The sequence below is a fragment of the Ochotona curzoniae genome, unplaced genomic scaffold (assembly GCF_017591425.1).
Source record: "Ochotona curzoniae isolate NIBS_2020 unplaced genomic scaffold, NIBS_Ocur_1.0 scaffold_4505, whole genome shotgun sequence".
Classification (NCBI taxonomy): domain Eukaryota; kingdom Metazoa; phylum Chordata; class Mammalia; order Lagomorpha; family Ochotonidae; genus Ochotona; species Ochotona curzoniae.
Window position 1 is genome coordinate 30,847,404 of NW_024467118.1, and position 21,300 is coordinate 30,868,703.

A 21,300-nucleotide genomic window follows, 5' to 3' on the forward strand; every position below is an offset into this window, starting at 1 on the left:
TATGTAAGAAAACCAGTGTGATGAGCTGGGACACTACAAGGGCACAGAGCAGATCTCTCTGTCCATATCTTCTGGGGCTCTCCCAAAGCTTTCCCAGTCCTGGTTGGCCAAAACTCTAAGGGAAAGGAAAGGAAAGAGAGCTGAGCTAGACTGAGCAGAAGCCATCTTTACTGATCAGTCTAGACCTTCTCAGCAGGAATTCTTGGCCTAGCAGGGGTGGGGTGTGGTGGGGGCAGGATGGAGGGGTACAAAAGTTTCAATGACTTCTAAAGAGCTCTGAAAAACTTCTTTTAGGGTCTCCTGGGTGGGGAGGAGTGTTTGCATAGAGGAGACTCCAAAAAAGGGTCCCTGGGAAGCATCCCTGGAAGCTGCACCCATATCACCCTCTCCCAGCCTCAGCCTATTCATGGGTGAAGCTTACTTCTAAAACCCACTTGATTCTGTATCCACTTCCAGAAGTTCCAGGACTTCATGCTAGAACCAACCTGAAGCCAGGCTGATTCTGACTGTGCCCAGAGGAGAGCTGAATCCTCAGGATTTCAGGCCCCATGAGCCCCAGGGTCACTAGACCCCGAAGAGTAAGCACCTGATGCCACATGGAGGCCCACATCTCATATTCATGCCTACTCCTGCTTTGGCTGGGAACCCATCCTTCCCCTTACCCACCCCTCACCCTACTGAGCTCTTCTCTGCTGCTTGCCCAACTAGTAACCTGCAGAGCTTGCAATGCCAAAGAACAGGTGCTGTTTTCTGTTGACCTTGTGCAAAGCTCTTAGCTGTAGTCCCCACAGGCCTGGCCCTGCCCACCTGCTGCGTTTCATCAGGCAATTCCCTTAGCCCCTCTGAGCCTTGGTGCTCCCAAGGAGATTTATAGAGGAGCCACAATGGTCTTTTGTGGCCCCCATCCTCAGCCAGCTCTGTTCACCTGTCAGGTCTGGGTGCCTCCTGTTGCTGGGTACTGGGGCTCTGAGGCAGAAATACTGAGAAATCCAAGTCTCATTTTCCCCTCCATAAACTGGGTATAATCTTGCCTGCCTTCACTATTTACAGCAATGTGGTAGCAACAGCTGATCTCAGCTGTGAGATTTCTTCCTTTGTGGGCTTACATTTAGTGGAAACAGGCCGCCACCCAACAGATAGATCTAGGAATGACCTAATTTCAAATGGGTATTGAGTATATAGAGAGTATATAGAGAGAGTATATAGAAAGAATGTGTGTATGTGCATTCCATTATATATACAGACATATATACATATATGTATACACATACACACATATCATGTATGTTTGTACTATATTGTCTATACATGTGTGCATAGGTGTGTGTATATATGCATGCATACATATGCTAGTCTTTATGTGCCACACACTATATCTGTGTGTATCCATATAAAATCCCTGTGTGTATATATTTATAGAAAGAGGAGAAAATACATACACTATATTTTAAATTTATACACTACCTTTTATATACTTTATGTCAAATGTATACAGAGTTACCAGGGTAGTTGAAAATAGTCATTAGAAAAAAGGAATTATAAGTTTATTTAGGTGCAAAAGGCTTTGAAATTCTTGTTATCTCTGAATTTCATGTTGTATAAACTTTTCAAAGTTCCTCATATTTATATTCTCTGCCTCTTCCTACACACACACACACACACACACACACACACACACATCCAGACATCCAGACATGGTGCTCACATGATTTGGATGAATGATTCACATATGATTCATTGGATACACAAAATATGTATTTTTACACATGGATCAAAAATTTAAAAATAAAACAAAAAAAAAGGAGGCTCAGAGGGTCTGATCCCTTGCCTAGGAGCATGTGGCTGGACCCAAGACAGGGCTGCTGGTGGCAGAGCTTTTCTCTTCCTCACAACGTCTCACCGCCTTTGTTGCAATTCCATCTCCTTGGGAGCAGCATGATGCTGGGCCTATTGGCTGATTGCTCCTCGGGGAGCACTTGTTTCCTGGAGTGGCCCAGGGCCAGCAGGCATGTGCTTGCCTTCTGCCCTGCCAGCTGAGTGGCTGACATTTGTTCTAGACTTGCCTTGGTTCGTCTGCCTGCAAAGATGGCATATTGATACATTGATTGCCTCTTAGGAAGGAGAAACCAGGGAGCAGGGGCCTGGGTTAGTTTTCCCTTTTGCTGCCTACTTCAGATGCAGGTGTCTGTCTTTGCAGTTCCCAAGATGTGCTGTGTTTCCAAGATGGTCATATGCATCATGTAGGCTGAACAGAGGAGCCTCCAGCCATGCTTCTCACATTGCCATGCTTTCCCTGAAGCCCTAATTAATAGGTTTGGGAATGCCAGAGTCACCTCATGGGGCTCTGAGCACAGGAACTGTCCTGCTTGTTTGGGACCTGGCCCAGGAGTGATTAGGGCAGGGAAACAGTGGCTTGGGGCATGAAAGTTGAAAAAATGTGGTGGGCAAATGTCTGGATTGGTGAGTTTGCATATGCCAGGTGAGGTCTCAGGTCATAGTTAAGATTTTACTGTCTGTAAGATTGAATGGCTTTGGGAGGGCAGTCTTTCAGGGTCAGCAAGTCCTCAAATGTCAAAGCATCAAGATGAAAAGACACTTTTAATACAGAAACCTTGGGACTAATTGTTTTACTTCTCTGAATCTCATAAAATGGGTACATTAATAGGCATTTTTATGGGATTATTGTGGGGTTAAATGAAATGACATATATGGGAATGGTGTTGTGGCACAGTGGGATAAGGAACCACCTGGGAAACTAGTTTGTGTCCCAGCTACTCTGCTTTTGATCCAGCTTCCTGTTAGTTTGCCTGGGAAAGCAGTGGAAGACAGCCAAGTCCTTGGACTCCTTCATCCATCTAGGAGACCTGGTTAGAGTTCCAGGCGTCTGGTTTCCGCTTGGCCCAGCCTGCTTGTACAGCCATTTGGGGAGTAAGACAATGAGTAGCATATCTGATCCCCCGTCTCCCACCCTAATCTGTTTCTCCTTTCTCTGTAACTCTGCCTTTCAAATAATTAAATAATTTTTTAAAAATGAAGTGACAGACATAAAGTGTCTGGCAGAACATCCCATGCATTGGGAACTTCAGTAACTACTTTTTGCTGTCGTCTGCCCTCAGAGTTTTCTTCCTAAAAGACAAAGGTCTGAGTGGAGGCTCCATGAAATACCCCTTCCCACAGGTGAAAAGATGGAGGAAGATTTCCAGGCCACTGGGGCTCATGGTCTCATCCCCTGTCATTTCCTTGAGAACCCAAGGAAAAGTATCAGTGCCCACAAAATTCACAATGCAGTTCATGGGAGCAGACCAGATCTCATTCATCAGGCACCATAGGAACTAGAAAGAGCCAAAAATAATGAGTAAGACGTATGGGAGATCAAGACCATGGGAAGTGCCATGGTGAAAAGTTAGAGCAGAAGGCTGGGAGAGGGGTGCTGCATGGTGGCTGAGAAACTGATCTTTGAGAAAAGTTCTCAGTGAGAAGGTGACATTGCAAAGCATGGATATTAGAGAAGAGGGTTTCCACAGCCAGGAGATCAAGCAGATGCTAACAGACAGAGGCAGAAGTGTGCAGGAAGAGCAAAAGTGGCCTGAATGGAGACCTTGAGGCCAGGGAGGGAGCATGGGTTTGCGCTCATTTGAGCCAGAGCTGGCTGAACGGTGGAGTCCAGGAATTGTGAGGCAGCTCCCGGGCAGCCCCCACCTGCAGCTCCCAGGCAGTCCCCCATTGAAGGTCCATGTGGGGCGCACAGCTTTTCCGAGGTGGGCATAGTATATCAGGCAGGACAGGCAGGCCAAGCTCAGCTTCAAAGTCCCAGCTCCCAGAAGTCTGAAGCAGCCTGGATTTGCTCCACGTGGATTTGCTCCATGGTTGTTGGGCTTCTGCTGCAAGTCACTGGGGAGCAGGCTCTTCCTGAAGAGTGGGCACTTTTGTCTAGTAGGGTTACACATTACTTCTGCACCTTGTCAGATCCCATCTCAGCCACACTCAAACTCAGGAGTGAAAGTGTGTCCTCCCTACCAGAGGCACTAAAAATCCTTCACCTCTGGCTATCTGCCGGGTGTGAGAAGCTGCAAGGAGGGGTATCCTATGGTTTAATCACTGTGGCTGTTGCAGTGCTTAGAGACAGCTGGGACAAGAGTGGATGCAGGGAAACCCATTACAGGGACCTTTGATAATCCAGGCAGGGAAAATGTATGAGATGTCACCCCTCTGCAGTTGCCAGGATATTCAGCAAAAGGCCTTCTAGGGAGGCAGGGGTGGGAACAAGTCAGTCCTCACCTTGGCTTTGCTCCTTCTTATACAGATGATCAGAGAACTGATCTGTATTAACCAAACTGATAAGAAAAATGATGTTCAGACATGAACACCACTTCATTCATTTGTATGTGAGAATGAGAGACATACTTTCCTAATTATTAAAAAAAAAAAAAAAGAATCTAAGGCTCAGACAATCTTGTGTTTAAATTGTAGTTCTACAAGTTTCCAACTGCTTGGTACAGAAAAATTAGATGGGAGCCTGTTTCCTCATCTTAAAATCAGTCTATTAATCCACTAGAATACCAGGGATGAATAACTAAACTCGTCTATGTCATTTGCCTGGCTTGGAGTCTGGGTCCAGTAAAGGGAGGCAATGTTAGTTATCAGCAGATAACATGGGCGATGAGTAGGGACTCTGAGCCCAAAGAGGACACTTCACAAAGACATGGCCTGGGGGTGGATCAGGCTGAGCTAGACTGCATCACCTGCTGGCAAATGCCAAGAGTAGAGGCAGACTATCTCAGACTGGGCCTGCAGCACCTGCTGGCATGCACAACACCCAGGGTTGGTAGCAGGCCTGGTAGGGGAACTTCAGGGGCTGCCTTGCTGGGCCCCTGCCTCCACTGATGAGCCTGAGGGCTGGGACTGGGGGCAGATCAGGCTGGGTGAGGTGGTAGCACCAGTTGGCATACATATGGGCAGGGTCTAGGGGTGTGTCAGGTTGGACTGAGCTGTGGCACCCATGGGTGTGCATGAGAATCAGATGGGATGTAGTAGGGACTCAGCTAGGCCACAGTATATGTACACATGCAAAAACCAAGGTTGGTGGCAGTCATAGTGGGAGTTATTGGGGCTCACCACAACTAGACCTGCTGGTGTGCATGAAGACCAGGCCTATGGTGGGCTAGATTGAGTTAGGCTGCAGCACCCATCAGTTCTTGTGAGAGATGAGACTGGAGGCAGAACAGTCAGTTCTGCATCAACCAGTATGTGTGTTGGCTGCTGCAGGTGACAGACTGAACCTGACCCTGCACTAGCTGATGCAAGCAAGAATCAAGTCTGAGGTCACCCCAGGTGAAGTTTCTTAAAGGATCCCCGAACTATATAGCTGTACTCAAACTCCGGCCACTGGGAAAATCACAATGTATGTGGTCCAACCTTGGAGCACATGTGTCAGAACTGGACCTTCTCAGTTGCTGATGCTGTGCATTGGTCAGCATGTCCAAATGTACACAGGTGACATCATCATGTTCACATGGGCCAGCTGAGGATGTCAAGTGCCTCATCGGAGGATAGAAAGTGGAACAAGTTGGACCAGTGTCCTGAGCAGGTTTTGCAACATGTTCCTGAGCCTGTGCATTCATACTGCAAAGGACCTGGTCAATAGACTTTGGATTTTCTTAACCCTGGTGCAACAAAGGCGATGATGTCTCAGAACTATCAAATCCATTCAAGTAGCACTCTTAGAACACTCTTCCCCACACTGGGATCTGTACGGTATCACTAAACAACCATCCCCGCATCCCCTGGTGCTGATGTAGTTTGACAGCAAGGAATGGCCCTCTCTCCTTCCCTCCCTGCAGACACAGGAGAGAAAGAATGTGAAACATTTGTCTCATCTACCTTCCTCCATACCTGGACCCTCCCTACCTTAATTAGAAACCTACATGGGCATGCATCCCTCTTAATTATGTAAACAATATTTTAACATTTTTAAAGTAAAAAAAAAAATGTTTTAAAGTGAAGCCATGGCCAAACTATAGCTGCTGTGCCTCAGAAGCTACCTAGATAGTGGCCTAGCATTGAGTGCCAGCTCTCTGGGGCCAAGCTCCCTACATTAAAAATCTTTTCCTTTAGCCAGAGTAATTGGTTGTGGCTTCCCCAAGATATCCCAATTCTTCCTTTATAGGGTCACAATAGGCCACTCCAGTGAGTCTCGGGCTTGCTCCCATGTCATCAGCCCTGTGTATGTGTCAGTCCCGAGGGTGAGGGCCATGGGATAGTGGATGATGTATCTTCTAGTTAGACCCCTCCTGGGGGTCAATTTGGAAGTGTAAGTGGTGACCTGAGCTTACTCCACATGGAGACTTCTGATGAGAGGCGTGCCCTGTCCAAACACAGAGATGAGAGAGGAGATGGGTATAATCCATGAGTCTGGGGAGTGAAGGCGGCACTCAAGCCAGAGTGTCAACGGGAAGTGATTATGACTATGTTTGCAGTCTTTTTACGAGATTGCTTTCACATTTGCAAGTGAAATAGAATTCTGACTGATAACCACATAGGACTGTAATTCTGAAAATAATTCAGACTGGTGAGCACAGGGTGCACACAGAATTCTGGCTGATCGCTAGGCTGCACACATGCATCTGTGGAATGTGGAGGAGGACCCTCTGAGGCCAGGCCCTCTTGCTTTGCATAGATACTCACCAAGCTTGTCACAAAAGATAGTTACTCCACAGGCCCAGCATGAGAGCGTAATGGTTAAGTTCTCCCCTTGAATGTCTGGGATCGCATATGGGCACTGGTTCTAATCCCGGCAGCTCCACTTCCCATCCAGCTCCCTTCTAGTGGCCTGGGAAAGCAGTCAAGGACGGCCCAAAGCTTTGGGACCCTGCACTCGCATGGGAGACCCAGACAGAGGTTCCTGGCTCCTGGCTTCGGATCAGCATAGCACTGGCCGTTGTGACCACTTGGGGAGTGAATTATTGGACAGAAGATCTTCCTCTCTGTCTGTCCTCCTCTCTGTGCATCTGCCTTTCCAATAAAATAAATAAATCTTTAAAAAAAAAAAACCCACAAAAGATAGTTACTCCTAACTAGGGTGGAAGTAATGAGATTTCATTTTCATCCGAGTCTCTTCTTTCCCTTAAAAAGCAGCTTCATTACAGGCACACATACAGAGCACAAAATGATAGTTTATTCAAAAGATAAGAAAGCAAGCACATTTACACATATGGCCATAATTAGAGGCGACCAGAGAGAGAAGGGGATGGAGAAGGGAGGTAGAGCAAGGGGGACACCCTCAGCACCTTCTCTTGTCCTTGTCTCCACAGAAAAGAGACCAAGCAACCCCCACCCTAGTGCCTCCTTCTATGGGTAATGTGGTCACCTGGGAGGTTTATGGTGCTTCCATAACCTTCTGTGTGAAACTTAAAGTAAGTATTTATATGGCAACCCTTTCCCAGGTCCCAGATCACAGTATCCTGGGAATGGGTCTGTTCTGACAGATAGGATAGAATTAAATGAAGCAGGGCCTTGTGGTTTCTGACCTCCAGTTCAGTGAGCCACCTTAGCACATGTTACTCACCAGCTGTGTGGTATAATGTAATGTGATGTGGTGTGTTGTGGTGTAGCTGAGTAGGGTATGATGTGGTGGGGTGAGGTGGTATTTGGGGTATAGTGTGCTGTGATGTGGTGTGTAGTGTGCTGGAGTGGGGTGATGTGTGTGCTGATAAAAGCTCACCCACCAATACTGAGCAGAACCAAGGAGAGCCCTTGTTTTTTGCCTTGCCAATTTTCATGGTGTCAGTATTCCCACCAGGTGACTGTCCAGCCTCAAACATAACATGCACGACTCTACAAAAGTTCCAAAATGTCAATAGCAGCCAGCTCCAATGAAATAGTCCCAGGCTTCTGTGTCAGCTCTCACACTTACCAGCGATGTGACCTTGGCCTGGCTGGTAGAAGGCAGCCGCAATGCTCACTGCCCCTTTCTCCTTGGCTGCTTTGGAAAGTTGCTCCGTGAAATGCCTCCCTCACGGCACCACCTACATGGTGACAGGACAAGAGACAGCAGCTTCTGCCTAGAGAAGGGTGCACACAGGTGCCTTAGCTTTTCCTGGAAACATTCCCAAGGAGAGCCTGGGCTGCTTCAATGTGTTGGATGATGGGGGCACTATGCTGCGTGCAAAGGAAAGATTGTGGTCTAAAAGGAGCTTAGCAGGGGGAAATACAGAGCTGGCATGTGGAGCAGGTGGTGCTCCTGCAAACACAGGCATCCCAGGCAGAGAGAAGGTGGGCTGGAGATGGGTAGGTGCTGTCCTTGACTGGCAAGGACTGTTTGGTGGGGGACAGTCCATCAGGAGTGGTATCACATGAATTGGATAAACGTGCAGTGTTGGGACATGGCTCTGACCACCTGCAAGCCTCCTCACTGCAGGTTGACTTTCTTCCACTTATAAAATTGTAAAGTAAGCCCAGCAGGAAAAGGCCATCATGAAGATTTCAAGCGAGACAGGAGAGGTAGTGACAAGATGTGAAAGACAGAGTAGTCCCTGATACCTGATGTCTCTCAGAGTCCACAGGAGGGGGGCCCAGGCCCAGTCCTCCGAATGTTGCACTTGGAACATGGTGGTCATTCAGTGAGGGTTCCTTAGCTGGGGTCGGGAGCTCAGCACTAAAGGGTGGGAGAACAGGGTGGCAATTGGCCTGCCCTCAGGCAGGTTGACAGAAAGGAGGAATAGCAGCAGAAGAGGGTATAGGGTTTAGCTGCCCCACTGTGCAAGGGGGTAGAGGCTGCCCTGAGCAGCCATGCTGAGGAAGAGAGGTTGAGGAGACTCCGAGGAAAGAGACGAGGAGCTGGGGACTGGAGGGCCACATTCAGCAGTCTTCCACTGCAGTTCATGCCATCTACCTTGCACTCCTCCAGCTCCCAAGGACTTGTTTTCCCAGCGTGCAATGAAACAGTGGCCTGGTTGCTCTGTGGCAGAGGGTGGGCAACATAGCCGGCTTGGGGCTACCTTTGTATAGCCTGCCCTACACTTGTCATGGCCACTCTTGCTCCGAGGTAGATGTTCGCTGTTTCTGGTGACCTGTAGCTTCCCAGAGCACTCTGATCCCATGTGCTGCATACCCCCTGGGGATATTTCTGGCCATCCCACTGCCTCCTTTGGGCTCCGTTTCCGGGATGTGGCAGAACTCCCCGCACACTGGCCTTTTGGTAGAGCTCAGCCCTGGTAGAGCCCGAGTCTCAGCCCTGCCTTCTTCTTGTCTGATCACAGCCTCCCTGCCTCGCTTTAACAGCCAGGGCTGGGGACTGCTTCTGCCTACCTGCTGCATCACACCCTCTATTTCTTCCTTTGTCTGCTCAAGATTTGAAGCCCACCCTTCCCCAGATACTCTGTCATCTTGCTTCTCACTCTCGGGGGATACTCATGCTCCCATTCTTTGCTCTGTTGCTTTGTTTCTCAATTGGCAACAGCTAAACTGACAATGACCCAGGCATATTGCACTAAGACCATTCAACTGGACCTTCCCTGATAACCTTCCCTTGTGCTCCATCCTCTCTATTGGCCATAAAATGTGACCATCCCTCTTTTGAAATTTCAGTACCTGGGGCCTGTGATGGGAGCCTGAAGGCCTCTCTCCATATCTTTGCCAGGGAGGTGCCCTCAGGAGGCTCTAGGTCAGTGGTTCCCTGGCACACATAGGATTTGCCTGTCTCCATCTCAGGTCAGCAGGCAGGCTGCAAGCCCTGCCTCCCGATTTGCCCTGGAGAAAGGGAGTAAGCTGTGAAGGTCACTGCCTGGACTTGTCACTGGCATGCATAAAATGTATCACATTTCTCAGGGTGGGTTTTGGAATGCTGGATGTGAGCAGGCTGTGGGTGGGTGGGGGATCCTGAATACTCCCAGGCCTGTTTTGGAGATACATGGAGGGCCTTCGTAGCTGCTACAGTGGGCTGAGGGCTTGCCTGCTGGATAGAACCCATTACCTTTTGCATCAACTTCAAGTAAGACAGGAAATCTTCCAGGTGAGCCCACTGCAGAGAGGGAAATGCCAGCATATCTCCTCTCAGTCATGGGCCACACTGCAGGCTCCTGGGGAGTAATGGTGCACCAGTGGTAAAGTAACTGCATTCCACTGGATGGCCATCACCCCTTTCTTGGCGGTTTCAGGAAGGCCAAATTAAATTCAGATTTGCTTTTGGCTCAACCCTCAAGGGTAGGTCTCTGTTTTCTACAGCCACCACACTTCCTGTCCACTCTCAGTCCTTTGCAGCTTTCATTTCTTTCCTTCACTGGGGTCAGCAACAGGGGCACAGTTGGTAAAGTGCACACTCTCAAGGCCAGTGGAGTCATGCTCTGAGATTGAATCCTGCCTCAGCCTCATGGCAGGTGTACACCCTGGGAAAGGGTCTTTAATTTTGTTATCAAAAATATGGGATTATGTAGAGCACTGTGTTGACACCATAGACTGGACAGTTTTAGCAATCAATGACATTTATCTTCTTACCATCCTGGAGGCCAGAAGACCCAGATGGAAGTGAGTGTGGACAGGGTTGGTTTGCCCTAAGGTCTCTGTAGCTTGTAAATACTGTCTTCTCCCTGTGTTCTCACACGTTCTCCTGTTGGTGTCTGTGTCATTATCGCCTCATAAGGCCAGTAGCTATGTACCACTGGGACCCACCCAAGGACATCATGGGAACTCAGTGACCTCTTTAAAAAGCCTCTCTTTAAATACAGATTCACCTGGAGGTCCAGGGGCTGGGACTTCAGTGTAGCAACTTTGGGAAAGGGAAGCTATTCGGCCCAGCAGGTACCTGCTTTAAAACAATGCATGTGGAATGCTTAGTGACCCATGCCTATGTTCTCTGTGACAGCAGAGGGCATTGGCAGGGGCACTTAGAGCAAAGGAGTACATCTTCTGCCCCAGCTCCTCATCTCATACCCCAATGGAGTCCCCAGAATGAGTGAGCCCCACACACCCCCAGGGAGTTGCTTTTACAGTTCCTGTGGGCTTGTTGAGAACACAGGCCTTATTCAGGGAGAAAATGGGGATGTGACCAAGCATAGTAATATGGGTCCAGACAAGTTCATTTGGGGCAGGCTGCATGCAAGTCTGTCTGATGCTCACACCATCAGCATGTTGAATCCGCCATGGCAAGGATCACTTCTCAGTTGAGTGTCCAGGAAGAAGCCCATCTCCCAAATAGGGTTGTCAAATAGCTGTGATTCTTCTGGTTTCTTCCTTGGGGTGGATTCAGCACTCTAGTAGTAAAACTATGGATCGAAAACCTCTGCCCAGAACCTGGGGGTAAATGGAAGTTCTTTAGTGAGGTGGTGAGCCAGACAATGGGTTTTGATCACTGCCAGACAATGTCTATGTTTGGGTCACCCTGTCCATGTTTCTGACAGTGAGAGGGGGATAGGTAGGGCCTCTGCCCACCATTCTGGCATACAAACCTACTGGCAGAAGGGCCCCTTTTCCTTTCTCCCAGCCTCCCAATTTCTGATCTGTCTGCTTCCTGTGGAGTGAATAGGTTGGAGTGCAGGATCTGAGAAGCTCCCTGCAAGGCAAAATGTGATGATTTATAGCTTTGCCAAGTCAGCAGTAGCTAAGGCAGAGACAGAGAATTGGGGCTGGCCAGCCTGGACATCAGCTGGTCAGCTTGTCTTCCATGTGATCAGTTCCCAAGTCTACTTTGTAATTTAGCAGTGATATTTTCTAATACCTGGGGAATACTTGAACTGTGCCATGGAGAGAAATTACCAAAACCCCTACCAAGAACCAAGACAGTGTCAGGTCAGCTGAGACAAGAGTGATTTTAGCAACATCCTTGTGCATGATGAGACAAGAATAGAGCACAAGTCCATTTTAAAGCCACAGTGATGGCTCAAAAAACAGCATAATGACCCAGAGGATGGAAGAGTAAAGGAAGGTTGTAGTGTGCTCTATAATTCTGGCTGATATGCCTTTGAATTCCTATTTATTTGCTTTTGATATGAATGAGGCTAATGTCACAACACAAGAAGCAGGGAAGTCAGGACAGTGAAAACTGTGGACTATCCCACCAGTGCATCTGTCATCTGTTCAGAAGCACCTTCAGAACTAGACCAAATGAAACAAAATCCAACAAAAGCTGAACTTCCTTCAGCTGTATGAGCTCAACACTGATGCTTTTCTAAGGACAAAATAATAAGGAAAAGAATAGATTTTATTAAGGGAACACAAAAATCAAGCCTTCTTCCCATCCAGCACTTGCAGAACTCCCCTCTACTTACAAAGGACTAGAAACATTTATCATATACACCAGCATCAAAGAGTTCAGGAGAGGGTGTTTGGAACAGTGGTTAAGACACCACTTCGAGGGCCTGGCTAAATCCTCACTTTGCATGCACCAGGATCCCATGGGGCACTGGTTGTGCTCTGGCTGCTCCACTTCTCATCCAGCTCCCTGCTTGTGGCCTGAGAAAGCAGTAGAGGATGGCCCAATGTCTTGGGACCCTGCAATCGCATGGGAGATCTGGAAGAAGCTCCTGGCCCCTGGCTTCAGATCAGCTTAGTTCTGGCCATTACAGTGGAGCTGAACCAGTGGACAGAAGATCTTTCTCTTACTCTCCTCTCTGTGTAAATCTTTCAATTTAAAGCAAAATAAATCTTTTTAAAAAGGACATCACTTACACATCCTACTTCTGATTCCAGCTTACGGTGCACACCCCAAGAGACAGCAGGTAATAGCTCAAGTAGTTGGATTCTTGTTGTCCAAGTGGGAAACCTGAATTGAGTTCCTGGCTCTTGGCTTGGCCCATTCCTGGCTGCTGTGAGCATTTTGGAAGAGAACCAGGAGATGGAAGATTTCTTGCTTGTCTTTCTACCTTTGTAATAAAATATAAATCTGAAAAAAGGAGAGAGTTTAGCTAAAGACTGGTAATTGCAAGGATGCTTAAAAGGAACTTTCTGAGGGTAGCCATTGTTGGGAATAAAACAAATATGAGGCTGTCGGGATATTGTTGCACATTCTGTTCCCTCTGGAAAGCCGCAGCTTGCCTCATGTTAATCCTAAGAGGACCCAGCCCCTGCTTGTCTTCTCTCGGGGCTACATGAACACAGATGGGCTCTAAAAGGTTAGCTGATCAAAAGGCGTGGCCTTGCAGACTTAGGTAAAATGTTCTGTGAGCACCACTAGCGAGGCATTGTGTTTAGAACTTTCCAGAGAAGTAAGAGGAAAAATGCCATCCTTGCTCATTAGGTGTCTGGCAGCTGGGTTTCCACAGGAAGTTAGGCTCATGTTTCATTTTCCCTGTTTGTTTTGATTCTCAGTTTTTAGATAACAAAAGCAACACATATTCTTTGGTGACTGTTTACTCTGGAGAGGTTTTCTATGCTTGGTAATGTACTGGGAGATTATATCATCATAGGATACAATTGTTTAAACTGAGTCTCTCAGTGTCAACTTGAGATAAGGGGATTGGCGGGTATGTGTTGCGAGGCAGGTGAGCAAAGACATCTACTGGGGCAAGTGTCAAGTGGCAGCCTCTGTGGAGTTTGGGTCAGGGCAGGGAGATGGGCAGGAAGCCAGGAAAGACACAGAAGGCTGGAGGTCTAGGGAAGTTTCCTGAATCTCTCGATCTGACTCTTGAACATGATCAATAACATGAATGGGTAACTCTGTCAGTCAGAAAGAATGTGGTTGTGGGAAGAAAAGGAATTGGGTAAAGAGAGTGTTACCAGTGGGTGAACAGGCATGATTCTAGTTGCCTTCATGTGATGACTTTTTAGGGGAAGGGGCCAAGTAAAGAGGCACTAGATATAGTGGAAATAATCCGTGAGTATGAAAGGGAAAACAAGGGTGATCTTACTTGAGGAGACAACTGTATGACGATGCTTGGTTAATGACTGCTTGTCTCTGGGTAATTTTGGAGCGAGTCTAGTAACTACTGGTGGTATTTCATTGGGCATAGTTATAAAAATCCAGTAACCAGAGTCAGAAACAAAATTGTTCCATGGTGGTTGCTAAGATTTGGGATCCGATACACTCAGCCTCTTTAGAACTTGGCCTTCTGCAGGGAATGTGGTCTTGAGGCCTTAGAAAGGTCGCCAATGGGGCCTGAAGTGATGGCTCAATGGCTAAATTCTTGCCCTGCATGTGCCAGGATCCATATGGGCACTGGTTTGTGTCCCAGCTGCTCCACTTCCCTTCCAGCTCCCTGATTGCGGCCTGGGAAAGCAGCAGAGGATGGCTCAAAGCCTTCATACCCTGTAGCCACACAGAGTACCCAGAAGAGCTCCTGCCTTGTGGGTTCGGATTGGCTTAGCTTTGGCCATGAAAAGAAAAGAAAAGATAGAAAGATTGCCAAACCAGAAAGAGGAAGAGGCATGTCCCAAGCATGAGCAATTGGTATTAAATTTGGAGGGAAGCCAGAGCAGGATGGCCCTATGAGACAAGGTCTAAGAGAACTGGGAGCGGTGGTGGGTTGGGAGAAACAGTAAGAGTGAGGAGAGGTGCATAGAAACCAGAGGGAATGGCAGATGTGACAAGAAGGAAGGATAAGCCAGAGGGTGGCTGTAGGTGGTAGACCAGGAAGGAGCCAAACAGACAAGGTGTTCATTCAGGCTCCTGGCAGGGGGAGGGCACAATGCCCTTGGTACCTTCTCAGAAGAAGAGCAATTGTGGAATTTGGCCAATGAAGCTGTCAGCCTAAGGAGCCACCAGGACTCCCAAGTGCCATTCCTGATGGTGTGTTTCTTTCTCCCTCCTCCTCTAGATCGCCGCTTGCGTGGGTATCTCCTCAGCCGGCAGCCCTGCCCGTGCCTTGCGCGGTTGATGTGCCAAGATTTTGACTGTGTGGGTTTGTGTCTTTCCGGCAGGTGTCTCCTCTGTGACTTCCCTGATGTCCCTGGCTTGGGTGCTAGCCTCCTATCACAAGCTGCTGCGGGACTCCAGGGACGACAAGAAGAGCATGAGCTACCGAGGCGCCCTCATCCACCTCTTCTGGCGCCTCTTCACCATCTCATCCCGAGTTATCTCTTTTGCCCTCTTTGCTTCCATCTTCCAGCTCTACTTCGGGATCTTCGTGGTGGTCCACTGGTGCGCCATGGCCTTCTGGATCATCCATGGCGGAACAGACTTCTGCATGTCCAAGTGGGAGGAGATCCTCTTCAACATGGTGGTAGGGATTGTGTACATTTTCTGCTGGTTTAACGTCAAGGAAGGGCGGACTCGATATCGAATGTTTGCATATTATACGATAGTCTTGACGGAGAATGCTGCCTTGACGTTCCTTTGGTATTTTTACAGAAACCCGGAGACCACTGACTCCTATGCGGTGCCAGCACTGTGTTGTGTCTTCATTAGCTTTGTGGCTGGGATTGTACTGATGCTCTTATATTACGGTGTGCTACATCCCATGGGGCCGCGAGCTAAGATCTTTGCCAGCTCCTGTTGTGCCGAGCTGCTCTGGGGCATCCCTTTGCCCCCCGATGTTGAGCCCATGGCACCTCAGACCCCTGGGTACCGGGGGACCCAGGTCACGCCCACCAGAGCCGTAACGGAACAACAGGAAGATGTCACGGCTGATACTTGCTTGCCCGTGTTCCAAGTGAGACCCATGGGGCCCTTGACCCCGTCGGGGCGTCCTTATCATCCTGAAGGGCCCCTCATTAAGATTGACATGCCAAGAAAGCGATACCCAGCATGGGATGCTCACTTTGTAGACAGGAGGTTGAGAAGGACTATTAACATCCTACAGTATGTCACTCCCACTGCAGTAGGCATTCGATATCGAGATGGACCGCTCCTCTATGAGTTGCTACAGTATGAGTCTTCCCTCTGAAAGCATCTTGACCCAAGTTGAGAAAGGGACCTTAAGTTTGGTTTGCGGTCAACACCGCTTGCAAGAAATATAACCCTCCCCCAGACCCCCCAGTACACAGAACCACCACCACCAACACCACCACCACCGCCGCCACTAATGACAACAGACAACAACAAAATTAATAAGTCACCACCCCTTCAGATAAGCTTTCTTTCCAGTCACTGTATGTATACAAAGATACTCTCTATGTTTTGTAAGTAAAAACTAAAAGAAAACCTTTCTTTTGTTTTCTACACATAAGAATCAGTATTGAAAAAAATCCCACACTCTGGTTCATTGAGTGGAGAAGGAGGAGGTGTCTCCACTCCAAAAGAAAAACAGTTTTATACCTTACACCAAGTGTAGATCATTTCTGGGATTGGTGCTGATTGAAAGAACAAAACAAAACAAAACAAAACAAACACAAACAAACAAACCTTCAACTGCCTTATGCCCTTAGGTGCTGAGTTTCATTAAGTACTGTCACGTTTTCTCATGCAAAACTCCTGGTGACTTTCACACCAGGAGAGGGAAAATTAAACAATCAAATGAGCTAAATCTTAGAAACGCAAAACAACCAACCAATACAACACGAATCACTCATTCTTCCTATCTAATTATTTGTATTGAAGACAACAAATTTACCAAAAGCAAAGGCATAAAAACCCCTCCTCTTTCAGTTTCTCTTACCCTGTCTCCTGCCCCTTCCTCTAGGCAGGAAAAGCCTTCTAGAAGCTGTAGGGCTGTTTGGAACTCAAATGGCTGGAAAAGCCTCTTGAAGGCTGACTATGTGCCATTTTAGCATTCACTTAGCGAGAATCACATTTGTTTTGCTAGTGAAAAGCAAAACCAGACCACACCAAAAGCTACCCCCATAATTGGGTAAGGATAGGAAATTCTTAAGCAAATCAAAGAAGATTTTCATATGTAATCAAAAAGATTCAGTAGTAATAAAACTCAGCATAGTAGCAAAAAGAATGACATCAATTTAAAGGCACAATACTGAATAATTAGTGACTGGCAACAGTGATCTGTTTGATCATTTTAAGGCTGTGAATGGGATACATTGATCCAATATGATATTGTTTAGGGCCTCTGCTGTCTCCATTTGGTGGGAAGCCTTAAATTGATCTGGAAAGAATTCATTTTTCATTTGTGCTTTTTAAAACAACAACACAAAGAGGAAAACTAGAATATATACATAGATCTATAAAAAATCAAATTGTAATAACTGACCCATTTCAAAGACTGTTTGGTGCTTCTGTCTTTCACCATTGTGGTTGGCTGAAAAATCATTCAGCTCACCTGGTGCATCTGGGTTGAATGGGGAATTGTATGTGTGTGTGTGTCTCTGTGTGTGTGTGTGTGTGGTGTGTGTGTTTGTGTTCATGTGTGTGTCCATAGCACACATGTATGTGTGTGTATATGCGTGTGTCTGCTGCAAGGTCTTGCCAGAAATATACAAAACCAATCTGAGGCAGTTACTGGTTATGGCTTGGATGCAATGCCATGTGTGGGGCTGGGAGCTGGGGCTGGTGGGGGTGGAGTGGGATGGATGGGCTAGTGCCTGCCTGGAGTCCCTGTAGAGAGAGCAAGACATACCAGCAGCCCATTGTGGGTCTTAGAGTCTGTGTTGTCTAGCTGAGGATTTGATTCAACTGTTTATTTTCTCATTGTTCCATGTTAAATTTCTGGAGGTGTTGCAAGTATCTTCAGTCTTTTAAATTTTTTGATTTTTCAAAATATTGCTCCTTTAAAGAAGATTTTTATCCAAGGGGCATCATTTCAATTCCATCGTATATCTACTTGGGCACAAAATAAACAAACAAACAAAAAAAAACAAAAAAAAAGGAAAAGAAAAAAATCACCACAAAAAAGGATATAAATAAATAAATAAAAGTAAATATATATATAAATATATATATATATATACACACACACAATATTTTTAAGTAAATACTGTTAGTCTCTGTTGCGTGTAGCTGCGGTTTTCTTTTCCTCTTAAATTCCAGATATAACTATTTAGGGTGCAAAACCTCAAATTGAACTATTCTTAAGAGAAGTTCAAAAATTGAGGAACTATTTTTGTGCATTTGTGGGATTTAAAAGTTATGATTGTTTAAAGAGGCTTCTCCTTCCTACCCAATTCATTGTTTATCTAAATCTTTAAAAACCTCAATCGGTTATAAAATCGGTTGTAAATTCTGTGTTTGAACCACCTTGACTTCGTGCATGATCACGTAGCTTTGTAGCACATCCTCTTCCTCCCTGACTCAGGTGCTCCCTGAAGTCCTCCCTGGTGGGAAGAAAGAAGTGGAGGAGCCCATTGTCCCCACCCCAACCCAATTTGGAAAGCTCGACAGACTGAGGCACACTCAGTGAGGAGGGCTGCCTCTTTCCCCATCCTAGCACAGACCTGTGAGCCACTTGGGAGCTGTTTGGGAGTGACAGTCCCATAATGGATGCTTCCTTAACTGTATCTTCTTCCCGCTCTGCTCTCTCTGGAGCACCCAAGTACTCTGCTGTGACTAGAGAAGGTGAGGCCATTTGAGGGGGGCCAGCTCCTTGGGCTCATTGGGGTCCCTTGTCTGCCTCGGGCCTGGGGCTCTGCCAGCATCCGTCTCTTGAGCAGTTTTCTCCACATTCTCTGCCACATGTCCTCTTAGGGGCATCTGGCACTTTAGCTCCATGTCTGTTCTTGGATGCATTTCCTTTAGCTTTCTTGCTTCAGCACTGTTATCAGCTCAGATTTGTGACCTGTTTCATTGTTCCGCATTTGGTGTACATACACACATATGCATATAAATGTGTGTGCACACACATGTATGTGTTCACATTTACTTGGAAGTCTGCTCGTGTTGACCTGAGCCCTGCAAGTTGGAATGGCAGTGTCCAGCTCAGGGAAGGCCTCCTGGGGCATCATACCCTAGGAACTAAGGAGAAGGGCCCAGGAGACCCTATCAATCCTTTCTTTCAACTCTTGGTGGACTCCATTCCAGGCAGCACATGCTTCCTTTTAAGTGGTTTCCCCTTGCCCTCACCTGAACCCCTCCACCCTGCTTATACCAGTCTGAATAATGCAGGTGAAGATGTGCATGTGTGAGAAGCTGCAGGGAGAGCCACTTTTGCTGAGATAGGAAAAGGAAGGCAGAAAGCAACAATTGAGAAGAGAGAGCCTAGAACACGTAAAAACAGTAACCAGACTTTTGTGGTGTTGGCCTTTGCCATCCTGCACCTGTTCAGTCAAGAGAAAACGGTTCTCTAAGCTGCCCCAGGCTACTCCCCTGGAGGCTTCTCTCCACCTCTCCCTTGCCAGTGACCACTCCCTTTAGTGAACTGCAGACAGCCAGCTGCCCTTGGACTCACACACATGTTCACTGCTCTGTCTCCCTCACTGATGGCACTGAGCCGGAAAACCCAATTTTTAAGGACACACTGTGGAAGACTCACGCTGCACCAGGAAGATGTGGTGGCTTCATCTGCTATTTTCCTGGGCCTTCAACCCCCTCCCCTCCAAAACAAGGGTCAACAGTGAGACCCTAGCCCATTCTGTTCAGGCTGCCTACAATGCTTTTTGAGGAGGTAGCTCTGAACCCATTTCTTCTCCAAGATCTCCTGTTGAAAATAAGCAATTACTAATATTTAGTGATGGTAAGAGGTGAGTCTGTTGGTACCAGAGTTCTAGAAAAAAGTATTTGCCTTTCTTCCTGTTTTGCTCCCACATTACATGCCCCCACAGATATTCATATTTCATTCCTGTAGCGGAGTAGAAAACTCAGCTCTTTTCATTCTCATACACATTGGGGCTTAGGCAGGGGAGGAGTACCCAAAAATGGCTGTCTGTGTAGCCTTGTACCTGTGAGCCCTGCCCACCTTGCTTGAGGAGCTCTGTGCTTTCTCCCTGTCTGGAGGGAAGTCTCATTCTGTATGAGTGAGGCATCTCAAGTTCACTGTCACCAGCTTGGGACACCAAACTTGAGGCTTCATGTGCCCAAAGACCCCGAGACCCTCAGATAAGGCACCCATAGACTCTCCTCCCCACAAAGCATTCATATCTCAAACCCACTCCTGTTCTCTGCCCAGGAGGGTGTCACCTTACTCAGCAGGATCATACTCATCCTGAATTAGGTAGCGAGGGTGCCATGGAGCACATATTCACTCCAAGCAGATAGGGAACCAGAATGGAACCAGCCTAATTGCCTTGGAATGACCCATGCTGACTTCATGGCAATGCCTCAGTCAAAGTGTAAAACATTTCTCTGCGGTCTGGGGTTCCCTATAACCCTTCCATAGGCCCAGAAGCATCCGTGATGCTGTGGTCCCTGTGACTCTAACCCAAAGCTTCTGCAGCCACAGTCCCTTGAGTTCCACGGTGGCTAACAGAGGGGATCCTGTCTAGCTGGTGACCAGATCACCCAGAAATCTCCTGATTTTGTTTTAAAGCACCAAACAATGTAATTTTGTCCATTCTCCTCCCATCTGCTTCAGGTCATGGAGCAGAAGAAGAGGTTTCTGGTGCTGATCTTATTTCAAGCAGCTCTGCAATGGGCACAGCCTCTCTTAGTCTCCCGGCAGACTTCCTTCACAGTCTGTACATGCCTGCTAGGGAACTTGCATGTTCCTCTCCCTGTCCATTGTGCTGCTTGCTCACAGGAAGTCTGTAACAAGCCCCAAACTGCAATGCCTCCAGATGCGAGCAAGATTCCCTGTGCCCATCGCCTAAAGCAGATTACCCGGGCTCAGTCTCTGGTATGGAAAAACAGGTCAGATCCTCAGAGGCTATGAAACTGGGGTGCATTTTGCAGATTCCTGTCCTCATGCTCCTGGTTCTGCCAAGGGCTGGGGGGAGGTGGTCACCTATCCCATTCATTTGACCCACACAGTGCCATTTTCGTTGCCAAGGTAAGCTGTTACCTCTTAGCAAGAGCCCTTTCGGACTTTGTGTGCACTGGATAAGGTCCTCTTGGGTGTACTTATTTGATTTTCTGATGAAGAAGGCAAACCCATTATTTCTTTGCCAAACTGAAAAACACTAAAAGAACAGGACCAGATTTGGTTGTAGGAGGAGTAGAATTTAACTTTGGAGAGTGTAATGGGAAGAGAGATCCCTGCAATTAATTTCATCCAGACCCAGGTGACATTCTCAGTGTGGGCTAGAAAAACTGCCAGGGAGACCTGGAAGAACTCCAGGAAGACCTAGAATAGGCCACATAAGAATGCAGGAGCAGGAAGGACACAGGGATTTGCCAACCTGACAGGTACACACTGAGTGTTTGACCATGTAGGACAGCGTGCTCATTAAAGCATCACGCAGGCATCCTAACGGAAATGGACTTAGGTCAAGTCTGCTCCTCTCCAAGGTCAAGAGTGTGCATGAGACAGACAGTGAACACTTTCCTCAGGTTTCGGTATACCTTTCTCCTCATCCCACATTTTCCCACTATCATAGAAGCAACATTCCATATTC

General features: G+C 47.4%; 1 protein-coding gene across 1 annotated transcript in view; it reads left to right on the forward strand.

Annotated features, from left to right (window-relative positions):
• Nucleotides 1-17,651, forward strand: part of XKR6 (XK related 6) — a 250,032-nt gene extending 232,381 nt beyond the window's left edge. Inside the window, exon 3 of the mRNA XM_040965965.1 lies at nt 14,848-17,651. Coding sequence (XP_040821899.1) covers nt 14,848-15,812 — 965 coding nt within the window. The 3' untranslated portion in view covers nt 15,813-17,651. The remainder of the gene's footprint in view (nt 1-14,847) is intronic.
• Nucleotides 17,652-21,300: the final 3,649 nt, after the last annotated feature.